Genomic DNA, 19,371 nt, shown 5'->3' on the forward strand with positions numbered 1-19,371 from the left:
AACCAAATTTTTTTTTCTCCAGGGTCTGACAATTCTTGATGCCAGCACCACAGTTCCGTGTTGCTGGATGGTTTTTTGGCTAGTCCTCTTTTATCTACCGGTCTAAATAGTCTTTTTCTGCAAGTGTTCAGGGTAGTTGGAAGACAAGATAGACGAACTTTTTAAACATTTGTGAGTTCAAGCAAGGTAGGTCACCTGGCTTAGTGTCGCATACCTTTAATCCCGGCACTTGGGAGGCAGAGGCAGAGGCAGAGGCAGAGGCAGAGGCAGAGGCAGAGGCAGAGGCAGGCGGATCTCTAAATTCAAGGCCAGCCTGCTCTAAAGCCAGTTTCAGGACAGCCAGGACTACACAGAAAAACTCTGTCTCAAAAGAATAAACAAAAAAGAAAATGAAAAAAAATGCAATTTGGTATTTTTCAGTTACTAGAAAGTTGCTAGAAACTGGACATAGTGGCTGCACATTTGTAATCCCATGCCTCCAAAGGCAAAGACAGGATTACGGTGAATTCCTGGCCTCTCTGGCCTACATAGACCAGATCTCAAAAACAAAATGGGCGCGTGGATTGTTCGAGACCTTTTAGCCGTTAGCTGCTGGTTCGGGCTTAAGTTACAGCTCTATATTCAAATGGCGCACTTGGGTGATGAACAGTGATACCTCGTACAGGAAGCACTGGAGCTGGTATCAGAAATTCATAGTTCTAGAATTCAAATTTGCTTTATGATCATACGTAATAGGTGGGGGCAGAAAAGGCGGGAATACGTCAGTTCCCATGTTCCCCGGGGGCACTGCCCTATAAAAGGCGCTGCTCCGTGCGCGCCCGTTTCATAACGCTCGGGGGAGCCGTTGGTGGTTGTGAGCTGTCGTCGGACACGGGAAATCAGGTAGGCAAATGGTGGGGCTAAGGTGGGCACTGGTCTCATTTTAGTGTAGTGGCTTTAATGAAAAACACCACTACAGTGGGCCTTCGGTTCTGTGTAGGAACTTGGCAACCTTAGGACTGATGCCCAGCGAGACCGTTTTTTTCCACAGAAAAAAAAAGTGCCGAGTGGGGCCGGGAGTGTAGCTGAGGCCTTGGGTTTGATCCGAAGGTCTTGAGAAGTTTCTGAGGAACAGCGGTGCGGGGTGGACAGCCATTAAAAACCGGAGTGGGGTGGTCTTGAGAAAGTCTCAAGATGGTTGTGAGGATGTGGCGTGTCGGGGCGAAATATGGCCGACGGCCGATTGTTAGACGGCTGGTCTTGAGAAGGGCGTGAGAAAGGGGGCAGCGGTGGGACACAGACGACCTAGAAGGCCAGTGGAGGGATGCAGGCGACTGAGAAGGCAGACAAGGGGCGGGACGCGGACGACCGGGAAGGCCGAAAAGGGGGTGGGACGCGGGCAAAGGTGGACACGGGTGAAGGTATAGGCCGAGGCAGGATAGTGGCGGGAAGCGGATGAAGGTGTAGGCCGAGGAGGGGGCGGGACGCGGGCGACTGAGTAGGCTGAGGTAGGATAGTGGCGGGAAACAGGCGACTGGCGTAGGCTGAGGCAGAGTCGTGGCGGGAGGTGGGCAATGGGCAAGGCCGACAGGGGGCGGGACGCGGGCGACAGAGTAGGCTGAGGCAGGATAGTGGCGGGAAACGGGCGACGGTGTAGGCTGAGGCAGGATAGTGGCGGGAAACGGGCGACAGAGTAGGCTGAGGCAGGATAGTGGCGGGAAACGGGCGACAGAGTAGGCTGAGGCAGGATAGTGGCGGGAAACGGGCGACAGAGTAGGCTGAGGCAGGATAGTGGCGGGAAACGGGCGACGGCGTAGGCTGAGGCAGGATAGTGGCGGGAAACGGGCGACGGCGTAGGCTGAGGCAGGATAGTGGCGGGAAACGGGCGACGGCGTAGGCTGAGGCAGGATAGTGGCGGGAAACGGGCGACGGCGTAGGCTGAGGCAGGATAGTGGCGGGAAACGGGCGACGGCGTAGGCTGAGGCAGGATAGTGGCGGGAAACGGGCGACGGCGTAGGCTGAGGCAGGATAGTGGCGGGAAACGGGCGACGGCGTAGGCTGAGGCAGGATAGTGGCGGGAAACGGGCGACGGCATAGGCTGAGGCAGGATAGAGGCGGGAAACGGGCGACCGTGTAGGCCGAGGCAGGGTCGTGGCAGGGCGTGGGCAACTGGGAAGGCGGAGGGGAGGTGGGACGCGAGCGACCGGGAAGGCTGACAAGACGCGGGCGATGGAGTAGGCTGAGGCAGGATTGTGGCGGGAAGCGGGCGACGGTGTAGGCCGAGGCAGGGTCGCGGAGGGACGTGGGCGAGGGGGAAGGCGGACGGGGCGGGATGCGGGCGACGGAGTAGGCTGAGGCAGGATATGGGCAAGACGCGGGTGACGGTGTAGGCCGAGGCAGGGTCGCGGAGGGACGTGGGCGAGGGGGAAGGCGGACGGGGCGGGACGCGGGCGACGGAGTAGGCTGAGGCAGGATATGGGCAAGACGCGGGTGACGGTGTAGGCCGAGGCAGGGTCGCGGAGGGACGTGGGCGAGGGGGAAGGCGGACGGGGCGGGACGCGGGCGACGGAGTAGGCTGAGGCAGGATATGGGCAAGACGCGGGTGACGGTGTAGGCCGAGGCAGGGTCGCGGAGGGACGTGGGCGAGGGGGAAGGCGGACGGGGCGGGACGCGGGCGACGGAGTAGGCTGAGGCAGGATATGGGCAAGACGCGGGTGACGGTGTAGGCCGAGGCAGGGTCGCGGAGGGACGTGGGCGAGGGGGAAGGCGGACGGGGCGGGACGCGGGCGACGGAGTAGGCTGAGGCAGGATATGGGCAAGACGCGGGTGACGGTGTAGGCCGAGGCAGGGTCGCGGAGGGACGTGGGCGAGGGGGAAGGCGGACGGGGCGGGACGCGGGCGACGGAGTAGGCTGAGGCAGGATAAGGGCAAGACGCGGGTGACGGTGTAGGCCGAGGCAGGGTCGCGGAGGGACGTGGGCGAGGGGGAAGGCGGACGGGGCGGGACGCGGGCGATGGACTAGGCTGAGGCAGGGTCGTGGAGGGACGTGGGCGAAGGGGAAGGCCGAGGGGCGGGGCGGGACGCAGGCAACGGGGAAGGCCGAGGCAGGGTTGTAGCGGGATGTGGGCGACGGGGAGGGGCGGGGGAGCGGGAGAGGCATGACGCGGGTGATGGTGTAGGCCAACGCAGAGTCGTGGAGGGATGTGGGCGAAGGGGAAGGCTGACAGGGGGCGGGACGCAGGCAGCAAGGAAGGCCGAGGCAGGGTTGTGGCGGGACGTGGGCGACAGGGAGGGTCGGGGTGGGGGGTGGGGCGGGATGTGGGCGAGAGGGGGCAGGATGAGGGCGACGGGGAAGGCCTAGGGGTGGGGGAGATGCGGGTGACGGGGAAGGCGGGGGTGGGGGACAGGACGCGGACTATGGAGTAGGCCGAGGCAGGATAGTGGCGGGATGCGGGCGATGGCTGAGGTGGGACAACCTGAGAGACAGAGAAGGCAGAGGCAGGTTGGGGGCGGGACACGGACTATGATGGTAGAAAGCCAAGTTGGGGTGGTTTTGAGAAAGTCTTGAGGTCATAAAGAAAGGGGTTCAGGGTCGGGACTTGGATGACTGTTTCGAGAAGGTCATGGAATGGGAGAATGGCATCTCTGAACAGTAAAGCTAGTGACCAGCATTTTCAGGCAGTTCCGGTCCAAAACTGGTGGCATAGTGGACGGGTGGAGTAGAAGGAGGAGGTAGAGTATGGGACAGGGACAATGTCGGCTTGGGGCTGGCCTTGTGCTTAGTCTTTGCATGCTATAGGAGAATGGTGCAGCCCAGCCCATATGTAGTTGGGAGGCCACAGCTTCGTGAAGATGTCCCAAGAGGGAGGAATGTTGCTATGTTTGGGGGTGTGGTGGGAACTACCTGATAAGGTGAGGTTTAGGTAAGGGAAAGAAAGGGTTAGGATGACCATAGACATTGTAATAGTTAGTGGCCTAGCAGGAGGAGCGGTTGAAGCCTGATTGGTGGAAGTTTCCAGAGGTGAGGAGGGCAAGACACCAGTTTTGTTTCTAGAAAGTTCCAGAAAACAGCGGCAGCTGGGGGGCGGGGCGCAGGATCTCACTGGAATGTTGGAGAAGCCTGAGGTCTGCACAGCCAATCAGAAGCTGAGGAGACAGAGTGGCTGTTGCATTGTGGGAAGGGCTGTTGCGATGCAGCTCACTCTTGTGGGAGGGGCTAGGGAGTCCTGCTTCGTCTTGTCCTAAGGCCCCATGTAGCTCCCTCTTGTGTGACTAGGCCAGTTTAGAGTGAGGACTAGAAAGATGATGCCCCACCCCTGCCTCAAGCCGGCCAGCCTGAGCCACAGCTAGATAGAATTCGGCTGCAGATATGACTTCTGCTGTGGATGGAATGCCATAAGAGCCACTTTAGGGAGAATAGGGGTTGAGCAATTGCTGATTAAAGACTACTCATGTTGAAATAAAACTGTTGGTTAAATTGAGGTCTATCTTCTCCTTTATTCCTCATCAATGTGGCAATTGAAGTGGATTAAGGATATGCTTTTGGCTTTTTTAAATAAATCTTTTTGAGATAGGGTTTCCCTGTGTGTGCAGTTTAGGCCATTTTAGAACTCATTCTGTAGACCAGGCTGGTTTCGAACTCAGATCGGCCTGCCTATGCCTTCTGATTTGCTTGTTTGTTTGTTTGTTTGTTTATTTATTTATTTATTTATTTATTTATTTTGGCTTTTCAAGGCTTTTGGGTTTTTCCTGTGTAACCTTGGTCTCAAACTCAGCAATCCACCTATCTCTACTTCTCCAGTGCTGGGATTAAGTGTATATGCATCACTGCCTGACTTTATTGGTTTTTTTGTTTTTGTTTTTGTTTTGTTTTGAGACAAAGTCTCTAAACAGAGCTCTGGCCATCTAGAACTGACCAGGCAGGCTAGCCTTCACTTTACAGAGATCTATCTGCCTCCTAAATGTTGGGATTGAAGCAGTATACCACCAAACCTGACTTAAGATTTTTAATGTGTAGTTTTTATTGTTTGTTTGAAACAGGGTTTCCCTGTGTAGCCCTTCCTGCCTGGAATTTGTTCTGTAGACCAGCCTGGCCTCAAACTCCCAGAGATCCACCTGTCATGTCCTTCCAAGTGCTGAAGTTTCATACATGCACTACTGTATGTTTGGCAGCCCAGTTTTTACTCTTTTTTTTTTTTTTGAGACAAGGACTAGAAATGTAGTTCAGACCAGCTTGGAACTTGTCAGCAATTTAAACCTGCCCCACCTGACCCCTCGTGTGCCAGGGTTATTGGTGTACTTACAGCTCAGCTTTAAGCTTTTTTCTTTTCTTTTTTTTTTTTTTAGAATTTAGGTACTGGTATATACCTTAATCCCAGCACCTCTAAAGCATAGGCAGTTAGATTTTTCTGAGTTAGAGCCAGCCTGGTCTACAAATAAAAATTCTAGGTCAGACTGGAATATATAAGGAGACCCTGCTGTAAATTCTCTCTGAGCAGTGGTGGTGCACATCTTTAGTCCCAGCACTCTGGAGGCAGAGGCAGAGGCAGATAAATCTCCCAAGTTTGAGATCAACCTGGTCTATAGAGGAAGTTCCAGGACAGCCACAGAAAAACCCTGGCTTGAAAAACAAAAACAGAAAATTATTTTCATTTAGTGTTGTGTGTGTACTTGCATGTGGAGCTCAGGGGATAAATTCTGTAGAGTTGGTGCTTTCCTACCTTTACATGTATTCTGAGCTTTAGACTTATGTTGCCTTTAGCTTTGAGCTATCAATCTCACTAACCCCAGCTATTTTTTTATTAACTTGTTTTTTTTATTAACTTGTATTTTTTTAAAATATAGAATCTCACACTAGGTTATCCAGATATGTCTTCAACTCCTGGTTCAAATGACCTCGGCAATCAGACTGTATTTGTGTGTGCACATGTGTGTGAATATATACATACACATCTTATTGCCTAGCAGCAGTGGCACATACCTTTAATCCCAGTACTCAGAAGGCAGAGGCAGACAGACCCTGTCTTGAAAACAACAAAAAAATGTTCCTTAGGGGCTGGTACTGCTTTTGCAGGGGACCTGGGTTCAGTTCACAGTACCCACATGGTGGCTCACAGCCATCCTGAAATCCAGACCCAGAGGATTTGATGACCTCTTTTGACTTCATTGGGCCCAAAACACACATAAAAATAAAATATACTTAAAATAACAAATAACCAAAAAAAATCTCCTAAAACTTAAAGGAAACAGGTTGGTGGAAACAACACTGGGAAGGCTAAGTTGACAGGAAGCTTGTTAAATATTTGAAGCCAGTCTGATTTATACAGGGACTTCCAGGTCAGCTTGAGCTACAGTATGAAATCTTGTCTTAAAAAAATTAAAGATGGGTGAGTTTTACATTATTTATTATAATAGACTATTTTTCTTAATCTACAAAGAAAGTAAATGGGGGATTTTTTTTTTTGGAGAGTCAGTCTTCTCTGTCTCACACAGGCTGGACCAGAGTCTCATTATATAGTTTATGCTGGGCCCAAACTCTTAGGGATCCTCTTGTATCAGACTTCCAAGTTCTGAGATTACAGCATTCATCACCACACTCAGCTTGTCTTTTAAAAGAATACATTATAGGGGCTAGGATGTAGCTCAGTTGGTAGAGTATCTGCCTACTCTGCATCAAACCCTAGGTTCAGTCATCAGCATTGCATTAAAGCTGTGCTTGGCAGGCGCACTACTGTAATCCAAGTCCTTAAGAGGGGGAGGTAGGGGGATAAAAACTTCAAGGTCATCTTCTGTTATATGAGGATTTAAAGCCAGCCCAGGATCTAATCTAAGACATTATCTTTATTTTGGTTTGGGGGGGGGGGTAAGGTTTTGCTATTGAGACCAACCTGAACACATATAGGGCTTAAAACATCTGGTCTTGCATTTCAGAAACTGGTTGTTCCCAGCATTGATACTTTATGTCCTATGTTGTTGGTAGTCATCATTTTAAAAAATCTTTTTTTCCCCACAGTTATATTCTTAACATGGATACAAGCAGCAGCAGTGAAGAATGTGAGTAGAACCCTCTTTCAACAGTAATGTGCATGTTAAATGTCTTTGTAAAGATAAATGAGATTTGGGCACTTGATTTGGTTCTAGGTTTGTTCTCTCTGGTGTTCTCTCTCAATTGTTAAAGTTTAGGTCCCTGCTTTCAACAGCAGGAATATCTTCATGTTTCGATTATGTGTTGTTTACTTCTTTTTGGTTCCTGAATCTTCTTTTATTTCCTGTCTGTCTTTCATGGGAAATATAAATTCTTCTGTCTCTTCTATTTCCCTCTCTCTCTTTGTTTTTTTATTGCTGGACATAGAGTCTAAGGTGTGCTAAGTAAGTACTCTATCACTGACTTATGTCCCCAGTCTTAGGGAAATGTAAATTTTACTAGCACTAATTTATAAACTCATTATCAGGAGTAAAAGGCACGAGTTACTAGATTTTATCATGCTTCTTAATGCTTTTTCTCTTTTTGATTTAGACATGCCTGAATTGCCAAGGCAGAGAAAGGCCAGGTAAGTGGGAGAATTGTTGAAACTTGACCTTTTTTTTTTTTTTAGTTTTTGGCTTTTTTGAGACAGTCTCACTCACTATGTAGCCCTGGCTGTCCTTGGACCATTCTGTAGACCAGTCTGGATTCTAATAGAGATCTGCTTCCTGATTGCTGGGATTAAAGGTCTGTACTACCATGCTTGGCTAGTTTTTGGCTTTTTGAGCCTGAGACCTTCTGTGTAACCATGACTGATCTGGAACTCACAATGTAGATAAGGTTGCATTTGAACTTGTAGCATCTGCTTCTTATAGGTATACACCATCATGCTCAGCTAATTAGTTTTTCAAAATGTTTTTGAACCATGATTTTCCAATCTCTATCAGTCAAAAAAAAGTAGGCATTTTCCCTGATATTTTCTTCTGTGATCCTGCCTCCAGGTGATCTCATGAGTGTACTGTGATTATATTGGTGCCCAATTCAAATAGCTCACTGTAAGAAAATTAAGGTGCTTAGCTTAGCATTTAGAGTTTTAGTAATCTGGTCCAGTAGGTTGTAGAAAAAGCAAGTGAGGAATGGATAAAAGTGGGGTCAGAACCAAAATATGATCATGTGCTAAAAATTAAGAGAAGCTTTCTTTTGATAGAGTCTCTATATAGTCCTGGCTGTCCCATAACTCATGTAGACAAGGCTGGCCTTAAACTAGCAGAGATCACCTAGCTTCTGCCTTTTTTGAGTTCTGGAATTAAAGGCATATGCCACCATGCCCACCAAGAAGACTTAAAAATAGTTATCTTTATGTATATAAGCATTTACCTACTTTTATGTATGTGTGCCTAGTACCCATGAAGTCTAGAAGAGGTGTTGGACCCCCTGGAACCAGAGTTATGACCAATTATAAGCTACCATGTGGGTGCTGAGAACAAAACTAGGGTCCTCTGCAAGAGGAGCAAGTGTGGAGCTGGAGAGATTGCTGGCTAATAGCACTGGCTGATCTTCCAGAGGACCAAGATTTGATTCCCAGCATCCACATGGTGGCTCACAACTGTCTATAACTCCAGTTACAGAGGATATGATTCCCTCTTCTGGACTCTAAACACTCTGCATGCACATAGTGCATACACATACATGTAGGCAAAACACCTATATACATGAAATAAATAATTAAAAATGATAAAAATTTTTTTAAAAAGAACAGCAAGTGTTCTTAATTACTGAGTCATCTTTCCAGCCCATAGAAGTCAGACTCTTCTGTTTGTTTGTTTGTGTAAGGATAGAGTAGTAAGTAGGATAGCAAAGGTTTATCGACATGGCAGTTTAAAAGAGAACATACATGGTAGAAGTCAATTTGGCTTGGTATCTATAGTGGATACAGAACAATATTTTTAAGTATTTGTAATGATTTTCCTCGATCATAAAAATATTTCATGTCTAGGAGATCGATCACTGGGTTAAGGTACTTACCATATACGCCTGATAACTTGAGTTTATTCCCCAGAATCCATGTAAAGGTGAAAGGAGAGAATTAACTTCATGAAATTATTCTGTAACTTTCAAATGTGTTCTGTGGCACTTGCATTCCTTTCACATGTGTGCTGTGGTGCTTGTATACCTACACATACTCCACACCTCTCACCACAATGATAATTTTTAAAAGTATATCATACAGGATGTTCATACCTTTAAACCTAGACCTTGGAAGGCTGAGGCAGAATTTCTGAGAGTTCTAGTATTTCTTGGTCTAAAGAGTATGTGCTGGCTAATTTTATGCCAACTTGACACAGGCTTGAGTCATTTGAGAGGAAGGAATCTCAATTGAGAAAATGTCTCCATAAGATCAGGTTGTATGCAAGCTTGTAGATTTTTCTTATTTAGGAATTGATGTGGGAGTACCCACCACCTGTGGATGGTGCCATCCCCTGGGCTGGTAGTCCTGAGTCCCTATAAGAAAGCAGGCTAAGCAAGCCATGAGGAACAAGCTACTCCATGATCTCTGCATCAGCTCCTGCCTTAGTTTCTTATACCTTTTTCTATTTTTGCTTCCTTCAGTGATGAACAGTGATGTGGAAGGATAAGCCAAATAAATTCTTTCATCCCCAAATTGCTTTTGGTTATAGTGTTTCATCACAGCAATAGTAACCCTAAATAAGACAAATTGGCACCAGGAGTAGTTCATTGCTATGACAGATCTGACCATGTCATTTTGGGGAGGATTTTGAAAAGAGTTTGGAACTTTGGGGGGATTTTAGAAAGTCAATTGAGTGTTTAAAGCTTGGTGAACTCTGTTCTGTGTGAGCTTGGAAAATAAGTGTTGGGAGAAATGCAGATAGAGACTTTGTTTGTGAAGTTACAGAGGGAAGATTGGAAGTCACCTAAAGACTGTATTGGGGCTTTCGCATATTTTGAGTTAAGAATCTGTGGTTCTGGTTAGTGGGGCTGAATTGGCGGTGGTGAACAAGATACCAGACTTACTAAAGTAAAACCTTTGTTATGCTGGGATAATTGATGCTGGTTAGCTGGAACTGAGAAATTAGCAGTGATTAAGAAGAAATCAGCATCCTTGAGGTGAAATCTTCTGGGAAGTGTTCTTAGAATTAGCACACAGAAGTGGTACTTTAGAAGTGGCCAAGACTGTATTTTGTGCTGGCAGCAGAACCTGGTCTGAGTCACCCACTTGGTATTTTTTATGAAGTTATGGAGGGCAGCTGAAGCTTGGCACTGTGTAGCAGGACAGAATTTCCTGAAGAGAACCCAGGAGAAGGCTATTGGAGAAAATTCAGCCAGTTGTAGCATGAGACCCTAGCACTGGAGATGCCAGTGTCATGGAACAACCACCAAGATAGCAGCAGCCTTGAAGTAGATCCATCCAGACAAGCTAGGCATGCTGCAGAGGGTGGAGCTGGAGAAGTGGCCCTTTGGAGGAGCCTAGAAGATCATGACTGGATCCCAGACATTAGACACCAAATTATTTGCACAGTTGGGAGTTTGGTTTTGCTTTATTCAGATTGTGACTGTGTACTGGTTTCTTCTTGAACTAAGAAGGTACTTAATACAACTTTGATTTTACAGATTTAAGAGATTTTGGAACTTACAAAGACTTTGGATATTAAAAGAGACTAGATAGCTGAAAAGAGACTGAATTTTTTAAGTGTTTGGAATTTTAAAGACTGGGACTTTTAAATTTTGGAATGTTTATATTACAATGTTTATTAATATGTGATTTTGGTGATGAACAGGAAAGGGAAGGTTATGGCTTAACAGTGATATGTTTGTGTCAAGTTGACAAGGGGTCAGAGTGAGAACCTTTCTTTCCTCTGTGGCTTTATACTCTTATACAAAAATGTGTCTCAAAGTTGATGAAGAATGATAATCTTCCTGACGAGTTTTTCGCTTCCACCAAAACGATTTGAGTACTGGCACTCTGACAAGACCCAGTTTACTCTCAGTACCTGACAGATGCCTCTTTTTGGAAGGTTGTAAGAGGGTAAAGGTGTGTAGAGAGATGGAAAATCAGGAATGATTGAAAGAGTAATTCCAATGAAGGGGTACAGAGTTGGTGTAGGAAACAACCAAAACTTAACAAGTTGATCCTGTTTGTTGTAAAAAAAAATATGAAAAAATGCCCTGAAGAGAAGAATACTGTGTTCATATATTCTTTTGTCCCCCCCCCCCCCTTATTACTTAGCTGTGTGGTGATTGACTCGGACTCTGACAATCCCCATGATGAAAACAGTGCTAAGATCTGTGAAATAAGCAGTGAAGGCAAGTATCATCCCTGTTTGGAGAAACAACTGAGCTCTGAAGCCTTATTACATGTGGCAGTTTTAGAATCTGATTCTGCAAACTTTAAGTTTGTTATGCTTTCATAGCTGGTGCCACCATTCTTTCTCCATCATGTGCTGGATGTTGATATGACTAGGTTCCCTACACCTTGGTTTCTTTCCTAACACAGTTACTACTCTTCCTGCTGCCTTTGACTTTGGATAGAGTTCTGTCTATCTAGAGCTGTGCTCCTTCCTCTTCCTCCTTTTCCATCCTTTATAGGTGGGAATGACAAGGAAGAGGAAAGTGTAAGAGTCTCTACCTTCTTTCTAGCTTGGTGGAGATTGGGCTTGGGAGAGATTAACAATTAAACAGTGCCAACTACTAATCTCCATATATTATTGTATAAGGGAGTGAGTTCCAAAAGGTTAGCCAGGCCACAAATGACTAAATAAACAAATTTCTAAGCTAGAGAACTTTAACTTTTGATATACATGAAATACCACTTTATTGAAGCAATTGCCTTTTTTTTTTTTTTTTACTATGACTACAAGGCAGCAGATTTGTGTTTAGGAACAACTAAGGTCATGCTGTTTAGACAATGCTATTTCAAAGTGGGCATAATACTTTCATTGCTAATGTATCAGTTAATTGCTCTCAGTAAAATGCAAAATAGAGGGAAAATTGATTTTTAACTGTGACTTAGAATGTCCAATTACTCAGCCACTTTTAGTTTAATTTGTGCTCAATATCCTTCTGATGTCTGTATGTAGAGTGAATAGGAGTGTATTTATAGATGTCTCTTGAATTTCAGATGAGTCTTCTGACACTGATCATTCCAAAGGTCAGAAGCTTCCAATAATTATTATTGATGATGATGATGGCAACCCCGGTGGTTCGAGGGATTCTGAGCAGAAAAATGATGAGTGCCAAATGCCAGTACTTGAAAAAGAGGGGGTTGAATGTATTGGTTCTGGTCCCACTTCACCTCATGATGTCTGTGAAATATGGGATCTTTGTGGAAGTTCCAACCAACCATCAAGTGAGCCTGAGCCAGAAGGGGAGCTGGAGCCCAAGGGGGAGCCCGAATCTGAGGTCAAGGGGGAGCCCAAATCTCAGCCCAAGGGGAAGCCCAAATCTCAGCCCAAGGGGGAGCCCAAATCTGAGGTCAAGGGGGAGCCCAAATCTCAGCCCAAGGGGGAGCCCGAATCTCAGCCCAAGGGGGAGCCCAAGGGGGAGCCCGAATCTCAGCCCAAGGGGGAGCCCAAGGGGGAGCCCGAATCTGAACCCAAGGGGGAGCCCGAATCTGAACCCAAGGGGGAGCCCGCATCTGAACCCAAGGGGGAGCCCGAATCTGAACCCAAGGGGGAGCCCGAATCTGAACCCAAGGGGGAGCCCGAATCTCAGGCCATGGGGGAGCCCGAATCTGAGCCCAAGGGGGAGCCCGAATCTGAGCCCAAGGGGGAGCCCGAATCTCAGGCCATGGGGGAGCCCGAATCTGAACCCAAGGGGGAGCCCGAATCTGAACCCAAGGGGGAGCCCGCATCTGAACCCAAGGGGGAGCCCGCATCTGAACCCAAGGGGGAGCCCGCATCTGAACCCAAGGGGGAGCCCGAATCTGAACCCAAGGGGGAGCCCGAATCTGAACCCAAGGGGGAGCCCGAATCTGAACCCAAGGGGGAGCCCGAATCTCAGGCCATGGGGGAGCCCGAATCTGAACCCAAGGGGGAGCCCGAATCTCAGGCCATGGGGGAGCCCGAATCTGAACCCAAGGGGGAGCCCGAATCTCAGGCCATGGGGGAGCCCGAATCTGAACCCAAGGGGGAGCCCGAATCTCAGGCCATGGGGGAGCCCGAATCTGAACCCAAGGGGGAGCCCGAATCTCAGGCCATGGGGGAGCCCGAATCTCAGGTCATGGGGGAGCCCGAATCTCAGGTCATGGGGGAGCCCGAATCTGAACCCAAGGGGGAGCCCGAATCTGAGCCCATGGGGGAGCCCGAATCTGAGCCCATGGAGGAGCCCGAATCTCAGGCCATGGGGGAGCCCGAATCTCAGGCCATGGGGGAGCCCGAATCTCAGGCCATGGGGGAGCCCGAATCTCAGGCCATGGGGGAGCCCGAATCTCAGGCCATGGGGGAGCCCGAATCTCAGGCCATGGGGGAGCCCGAATCTCAGGCCATGGGGGAGCCCAAGGGGGAGTCTGATTCTGAGGCCAAGGGGGAACCCGAGCAAGAAATTACAGCCGAAGAAGCCAAGAAGAAAAGGGCTGCATATCTGCTGGCACAACAAAGGAAAAGGAAGAGAAAGAACAGGTTCATATGTATGTCATCTAGTAAGCCACGTAGGAAACGTCGTAGGGCTAACCCACAGGAAGTGCCCAGCCTGCCAAGTACATCTGATAATCTTAGTCTTAGTACTCCTGATGAGCCAGGACCATCGAGCCAGCCTGTTCATCCTCCCAAAGGCATGGCTTTAAGGAAAGGGAGAGGCAAAGGGGCAAAGGCACGCAAGTAAGAAGGGTCTTTTTGCAAATGGGGTTGGGGAGCTCCAGTGTCCAATTTCTTATGCTTCAGTATATTAGCATTTACTGTTCAGTCCTCTTGGAGTGCTTTTTCCCCTGAATACTCTGTCCAGAGGATATCCTGAGTCATTACCCCCCAAACCTGGACTCTGGATAATTGTCAATTTCTCCTTGCAGCTATAAGAGTGGCTCCTCCCCCTAAGTCCCCAGTTTTAGAGTTTTTCTCAAGTATTGTAACTTTACCAAACTTCTTCTCAGTAGTCTGTTCTTAAGAAGACTCTTTATGATTTATTCAGAGAGTCTATCCTGGTGAGTGGCATGTAACAGATGTTTAATAAATTTGTTAAATAAACGGCACTATTGGTTCATAAGTCTCCGGTTGAAGTTATTGGTACTGCGGTCTTGGAAGAAGGCAAAAAGGCAAAGGTTTGACTTATAAATTGGGTGAAGGTGCTGCTGGGGATATGGACTATATCATATTGTGGTTCTCCCACCCTCATAGATAGTTGGATGATCCATGAGGGCAAAGGGCCAGGGGGTGGGATGGGATTCAGAAGCCCTGTAAGTACATATGGTGAATGATCACACCAAGGCCAGCTGTGGGGACTCAGATTTGAGTACCAAAGTGCCTCATTAGCATGGGGAAGCATTTCAGGAATCTCAGATGCTAGCTGAACAGGTTATTAACAGGAGAAAGGAAACTGATCCAGTAATCAAACTAAGCTACAGGACATTCCTCAGGTAGAGGCATGTCTAGGGGCTTAGAATTTCTCAAAGAGGATCAGAGGAGAAGCCCTGCCAATGAAGCACCTCTATATTGCACCAAGCTTAGAGGCTATCCAGTCATGGTAGACTTTGACCTTAATTACAGTTTTCCCACACTATACCAATCTTTAGATGATACTTGTCTTAGATGCTCATGCAACCTAGCCTCCAAGGACCCTCGTGATAGTTTGCTGTACCTGTGACAGTCTTACTTAGCTCAGTCTGCTAGTAGCTGGTGGTGACTCAAATGGAGCCACTCAGAAGGTAGCAGTATGCAGCCTGCCCATGCAGCCTTGTTGATAGGTGCTGCCTTGTGACAGCTCTTCTTGAGCTTCACTTTCAGCTGCTTGATGGTACCAATTTTCATTGTACAAATCAACTATTGTCCTTTCAGCTGATAGTGAACACAATTTGGGAGCCTTCTCAGAAAAAGCACATTGCAGTGAAAGTTGAAAACTGTTAGACTGGATTTGTGCTGCTCACATGCTTGTATGGAATTTACACATTTTCATTTGCATGTTCATCAGTCTGGTGGAGACTGGAGACCCCAAGAGGATGGAGTCTGGCTGAATGAAGGTTTCTGACCCTCAGTGGATATGCACATGCAGAGTGATGAGGTCACCTGCTGGTTCCCCTCCTCCTCTCCTCTCCTAACCATCCAGCCAAAGGGACCAGGCCTATGTGCTCTACTTAAATCCTAGTAGTTAACCAGCAGAGTGTTCCTTCAACCTCACAGCAGCTCTGGCCTCTGAAGCTTTGTCTTTAAACTCAGGTCAAAGGTGGACATAGCCTCTTCACACTGATACAAACCAACATTGTTGAATGTGATAGCACATTAATCCCAGCAACTTGAAAGGCAGAGGCTGGACAATTAGGAGTTTAAGGCATACATATCAAGTTCAAGACCAGTCTGAACTACATGGTACTTTGACCTCAAAAACCAACAAGGCAATTACAGAGAAGAAGGTAGAGCTTACATGTTTTGATCTGGGATGGGAGGGAGGGTAGTTAAAAATGTTTTCTGGGTTTTTCTAATGCTTTGCATGAGCACACTTCCCCTTCTGTATATAGGTTTTTCCTTTGTTTGGTAGGATTGGGATTAGAGCCCTTGGGCTTGAACATGCTGGCAAGCACTCTGCCACTGAGCTATATCCATGCTATCCTGTGAATTTTCAAAGCATCACTGACTCAGGAAAAAAAGTGTTAGGGTGAGGTAGATCGCTTGGGAGTTCTTTTATTTTCATTAAGCTATAGGGAGCTATTAGAAACAAGTGATTGCATGGGCCAAAGACATGTTAATACTCAAGCTAGAAGTCAATTTTCCCATTTAGGTTCTAAAATCTTATTTTCCCCTTTAAAATATGATTTTAAATGTTATATATGGTTTTACTTCCACTCAGTAATGCACACTTACATCTGAATTATCTTACAAGAGAAAGAACATACTTGAAGCATATTCATGTATGTGTGAGAGCATTTTGATTTGTGTGTGTGTGTGTGTGTGTGTGTGTGTGTGTGTGTGTGTGTGTTTTGTTTTTGTCTTTTGGTGCTAGGGATGGGACCAAGGCTTCACATAGACACCCACAAGTGTTCAACCACTGAACTATTTCAGCCTGGTAGTACTTTCAAGCTTGTATTTTTAGAGAAAAAATTTCAGGGAGTGGAAGGGAAAGTCGTATGTCAGGTGTGGCGTAGGGGAGATCAGCTTAGATCTGAGAGAAAGGCTCTGTGTCCCTGTCCTTTTTGTCTGCTGAGATGATTTAGGCAGCTTACCATGTGCTCTCCTACCCCTATCAGCAAGGAATCATCTCTGGGTTCTATATACATATTAAGCTGTTTTCTCTATAGGGATGCTTGTCTTGATAATATTCAGGTTGCTTTGCTAGAGACTGACAAAAGAAAGGAGACACTGCCTCTTAGTGTCCTGTTACTACTCTTCATCTAAAGGTGACCCTCCAGTTTGAACTTTTGCCTGTCTTTTATTTCATTGCTCTGGGAGTCTTCTATGGTGCTTCATATAGTTCCTGTATAAGCTGCTTGCTGGCCATAGTGTCCAATATATCCAGTCTGAGGGTCTTGTTGGTCCTTATAATGTGCAGTCCATAGGCTTTGATGGAAAGTTTGCTAAGCCCCAAGGCTAGCTAGGGCTTGAAGCCCCAGGGACCCTGAAGGGACAGTACTCTGGTATTCAGGTCCCATTCTCTACTGAATCTGGCATATAGTACAGGTTTTCATCTGATGCCTTTGCAGATACATACCTGCTTTCAATATTAGGCAATTGAAAGCAGAAATGTTTATTGTCATTTGAATTGGGCTTCGACTCTTGAGAATGTTAGGGGTTCTAGCAGCTACTCACACACCCTTGCTGAAAAAGGTCCTTCTCTACAAGAGATGGGTCTCCTTTACTAGGATGCCAATGCCTTTGTCTTTGGCATCCATGTGGTGGGTAAACTGAGGCAGGCAGCTATTGGGGGTCAGTGCTTAGAGCTGCTGACCCGGGTGGATTCAGATACCTATAGGAGCTGCTGCCAAAGGCAGCCAGTGATTAGAGAAGCTCAGCAGACTTTTCTCTGAGTGAAAAAAGCTTAATTTACTGGGGCTGGCACTCTCTGGCCAGCAGGGAAACTATGAACTCTTTTAACTCCTTGGGGCTGGGAGAAAGAGAAGGAAAGAGAAAATTTAAACACACACACACACACACACACACACACACACACACAGCGAGAGAGAGAGAGAGAGAGAGAGAGAGGAGAGAGAATGGATGAAACAAAAGGCAGAGTCCAATAACTTCATATATACAAATATTCATGCACACACATACATACATACATGTATACAGACCTACAGACAGTCATATACATAGTCACACGTAGAATGGTTAGAGCAAAGCTCCAATAAGCAGGCTCCAAATATTCCACACATACATAAATACACACAATTGGTGGATGGAAGGAACAATGTTCCAGACCCGGTTCACACAAGCTTCATATAAACACACATAGTCCATGGATGGGAGAAACAATGTTCCAGCCACACCATACCATACCATTTTTATTCTTTCTTCCATTGCTTTTATATCCCAGCAAAATTAAGCAGTATACAATTACAATGTGATTATGTTTTAGTTTCCTTCTGGTGAATGACTATGAAAAAACTGTTTTCAAATACATTTACAAGAAATAACATAATACAGGTAAAGAAAACAAATTATTCTTAGAAAACCTATGTACATTCATAGCTAAGCAACTTGTTACAGATTAGCAAAGTGTAAGCAAGCACGGTAGTTTTCTCAGCCAGTTTCTCTTACTGGCAGGCAGCAATTTGCATTTACAAAGAAGTAATTATTTTATTATTTATCTTTAAAAGTAGTCTTGCAAGAATCTTAAAAGAATCCCAAATCTAAACTTTTACATAAAAATCAGTAATATCTACCTTAAATTATTAAAAATATGTATCTACTCATCAGCAATTCTTTTTTTTTTTTTGGTTCTTTTTTTCGGAGCTGGGGACCGAACCCAGGGCCTTGCGCTTCCTAGGTAAGCGCTCTACCACTGAGCTAAATCCCCAGCCCCCTCATCAGCAATTCTTAATCATATCAGGAAGATGAGTACAAAATGGGTGTAAGAAATCAATCATTACCTGTCCAGCCTCACTGAGAGTCACTTCACCAGTGCTGCTATTGTTCTAGGTCCCTAGCTTAACTACTAAGAGTATGCCTTTCTGAACTTCAGTTTGTTCCCTAAGAGTTTCTAAATCAGAGCCAGTAGTAAAAACATCTCAACCTAGCTTCACTAACAACTTTATTTTTTCAAATGTTTACTAAGGGTGGTAGTCATTGTTGACAGTCTACCTCTCTAAATTCTTTTCTAGGGTGGTGATAGAATTTTTAATCTGCTCCAGCAGCATTGCCTGAAGGAGATCAAGCATTAGTATTATGAGTGCCATAGATACTGTCCAGTAGTGACTAAAAGCCCCCTTAAAGTTTAATAGAACTCTTAGATTAAGAGGGATGTGAGGGCAGTAAGCAGAGCAGAACTCCATAACAGCATAAAGTTCTCAGGACACCATAGTTCTCAGGGCTGTGCCATACTGAGGTCCACTCATGTGGCTGTGGTAACCCGTGGGCTGCATTCCATGAGTTCTAAAGCCATTTGCCGTTCTGATGGTTCTGTGTATTGGAGACTATTCACAAAGATCTCTGGCCTGGTCAGGTGGGTAGGTCCAAAGGAATGGGAAAGGACACAAACAGGGATGGGCAAGTGCCTCCACCACCGCTGCTCTGATGCCCTGCTGCCCCAGCAACTGCTTTTGCTCCAAGACACTGCACTGGCTTCGCTGAGCTGAGCAGAGCTGGGCTGAGCCAGGGCCTGGCTGTCAGTGAAGGGAGTGCAGGGGAGCTTCTGGAGGTGAAAGCTTCAAAAGAGTGTTCTCTTCCCGGCAGTGTTACAGCTCTTGTGACAGATGCTCTCAGATGACAGAGTAATTCTTACACACTCCTTTATTCCTTCTGGATAGGATCTTATATATAGTTTTGGGGTGGGTTGGGGTCTGAGAACAGGTGCTTCCTCTTGGCTTGGTCTGAGATGTTAGGGATGCCTCATCTTCATGTGGAAGGGCTTGGGGGTGCTGCCCCTATGTGACTAATGGCTACAATTCTATCAGGACTGGCTATATGACAGGGGCCTAGTGCTGGGAGCAAATGAATCTGCTACTGCCCCTTCAGGGTCCCCAGGGCTTCAAGCCTTAGCTCAACTTTACCAGGCTTCCTCTCATGGTCCACTGCCGAACACCATTCCTCCTGCATGACCCATGGCCCTAG

The 19,371-nt window shown here is 46.7% G+C and overlaps 1 protein-coding gene across 1 annotated transcript; it reads left to right on the forward strand.

Moving 5' to 3' along the window:
- Positions 1 to 630: 630 nt before the first annotated feature.
- On the forward strand, positions 631 to 14,155 carry LOC102548506 (retinitis pigmentosa 1-like 1 protein-like). Its single transcript, XM_087601163.1, has 5 exons — positions 631 to 882; positions 6,992 to 7,032; positions 7,496 to 7,529; positions 11,190 to 11,266; positions 12,081 to 14,155. The coding sequence occupies exons 2-5, from the start codon at positions 7,005 to 7,007 to the stop codon at positions 13,778 to 13,780; spliced, it is 1,839 nt and encodes a 612-aa protein (XP_087457289.1). The 5' UTR covers positions 631 to 882; positions 6,992 to 7,004; the 3' UTR covers positions 13,781 to 14,155.
- Positions 14,156 to 19,371: the final 5,216 nt, after the last annotated feature.

This window comes from Rattus norvegicus, chromosome X (assembly GCF_021556685.1).
Source record: "Rattus norvegicus strain SHRSP/BbbUtx chromosome X, alternate assembly SHRSP_T2T, whole genome shotgun sequence".
Classification (NCBI taxonomy): Eukaryota; Metazoa; Chordata; class Mammalia; order Rodentia; family Muridae; genus Rattus; species Rattus norvegicus.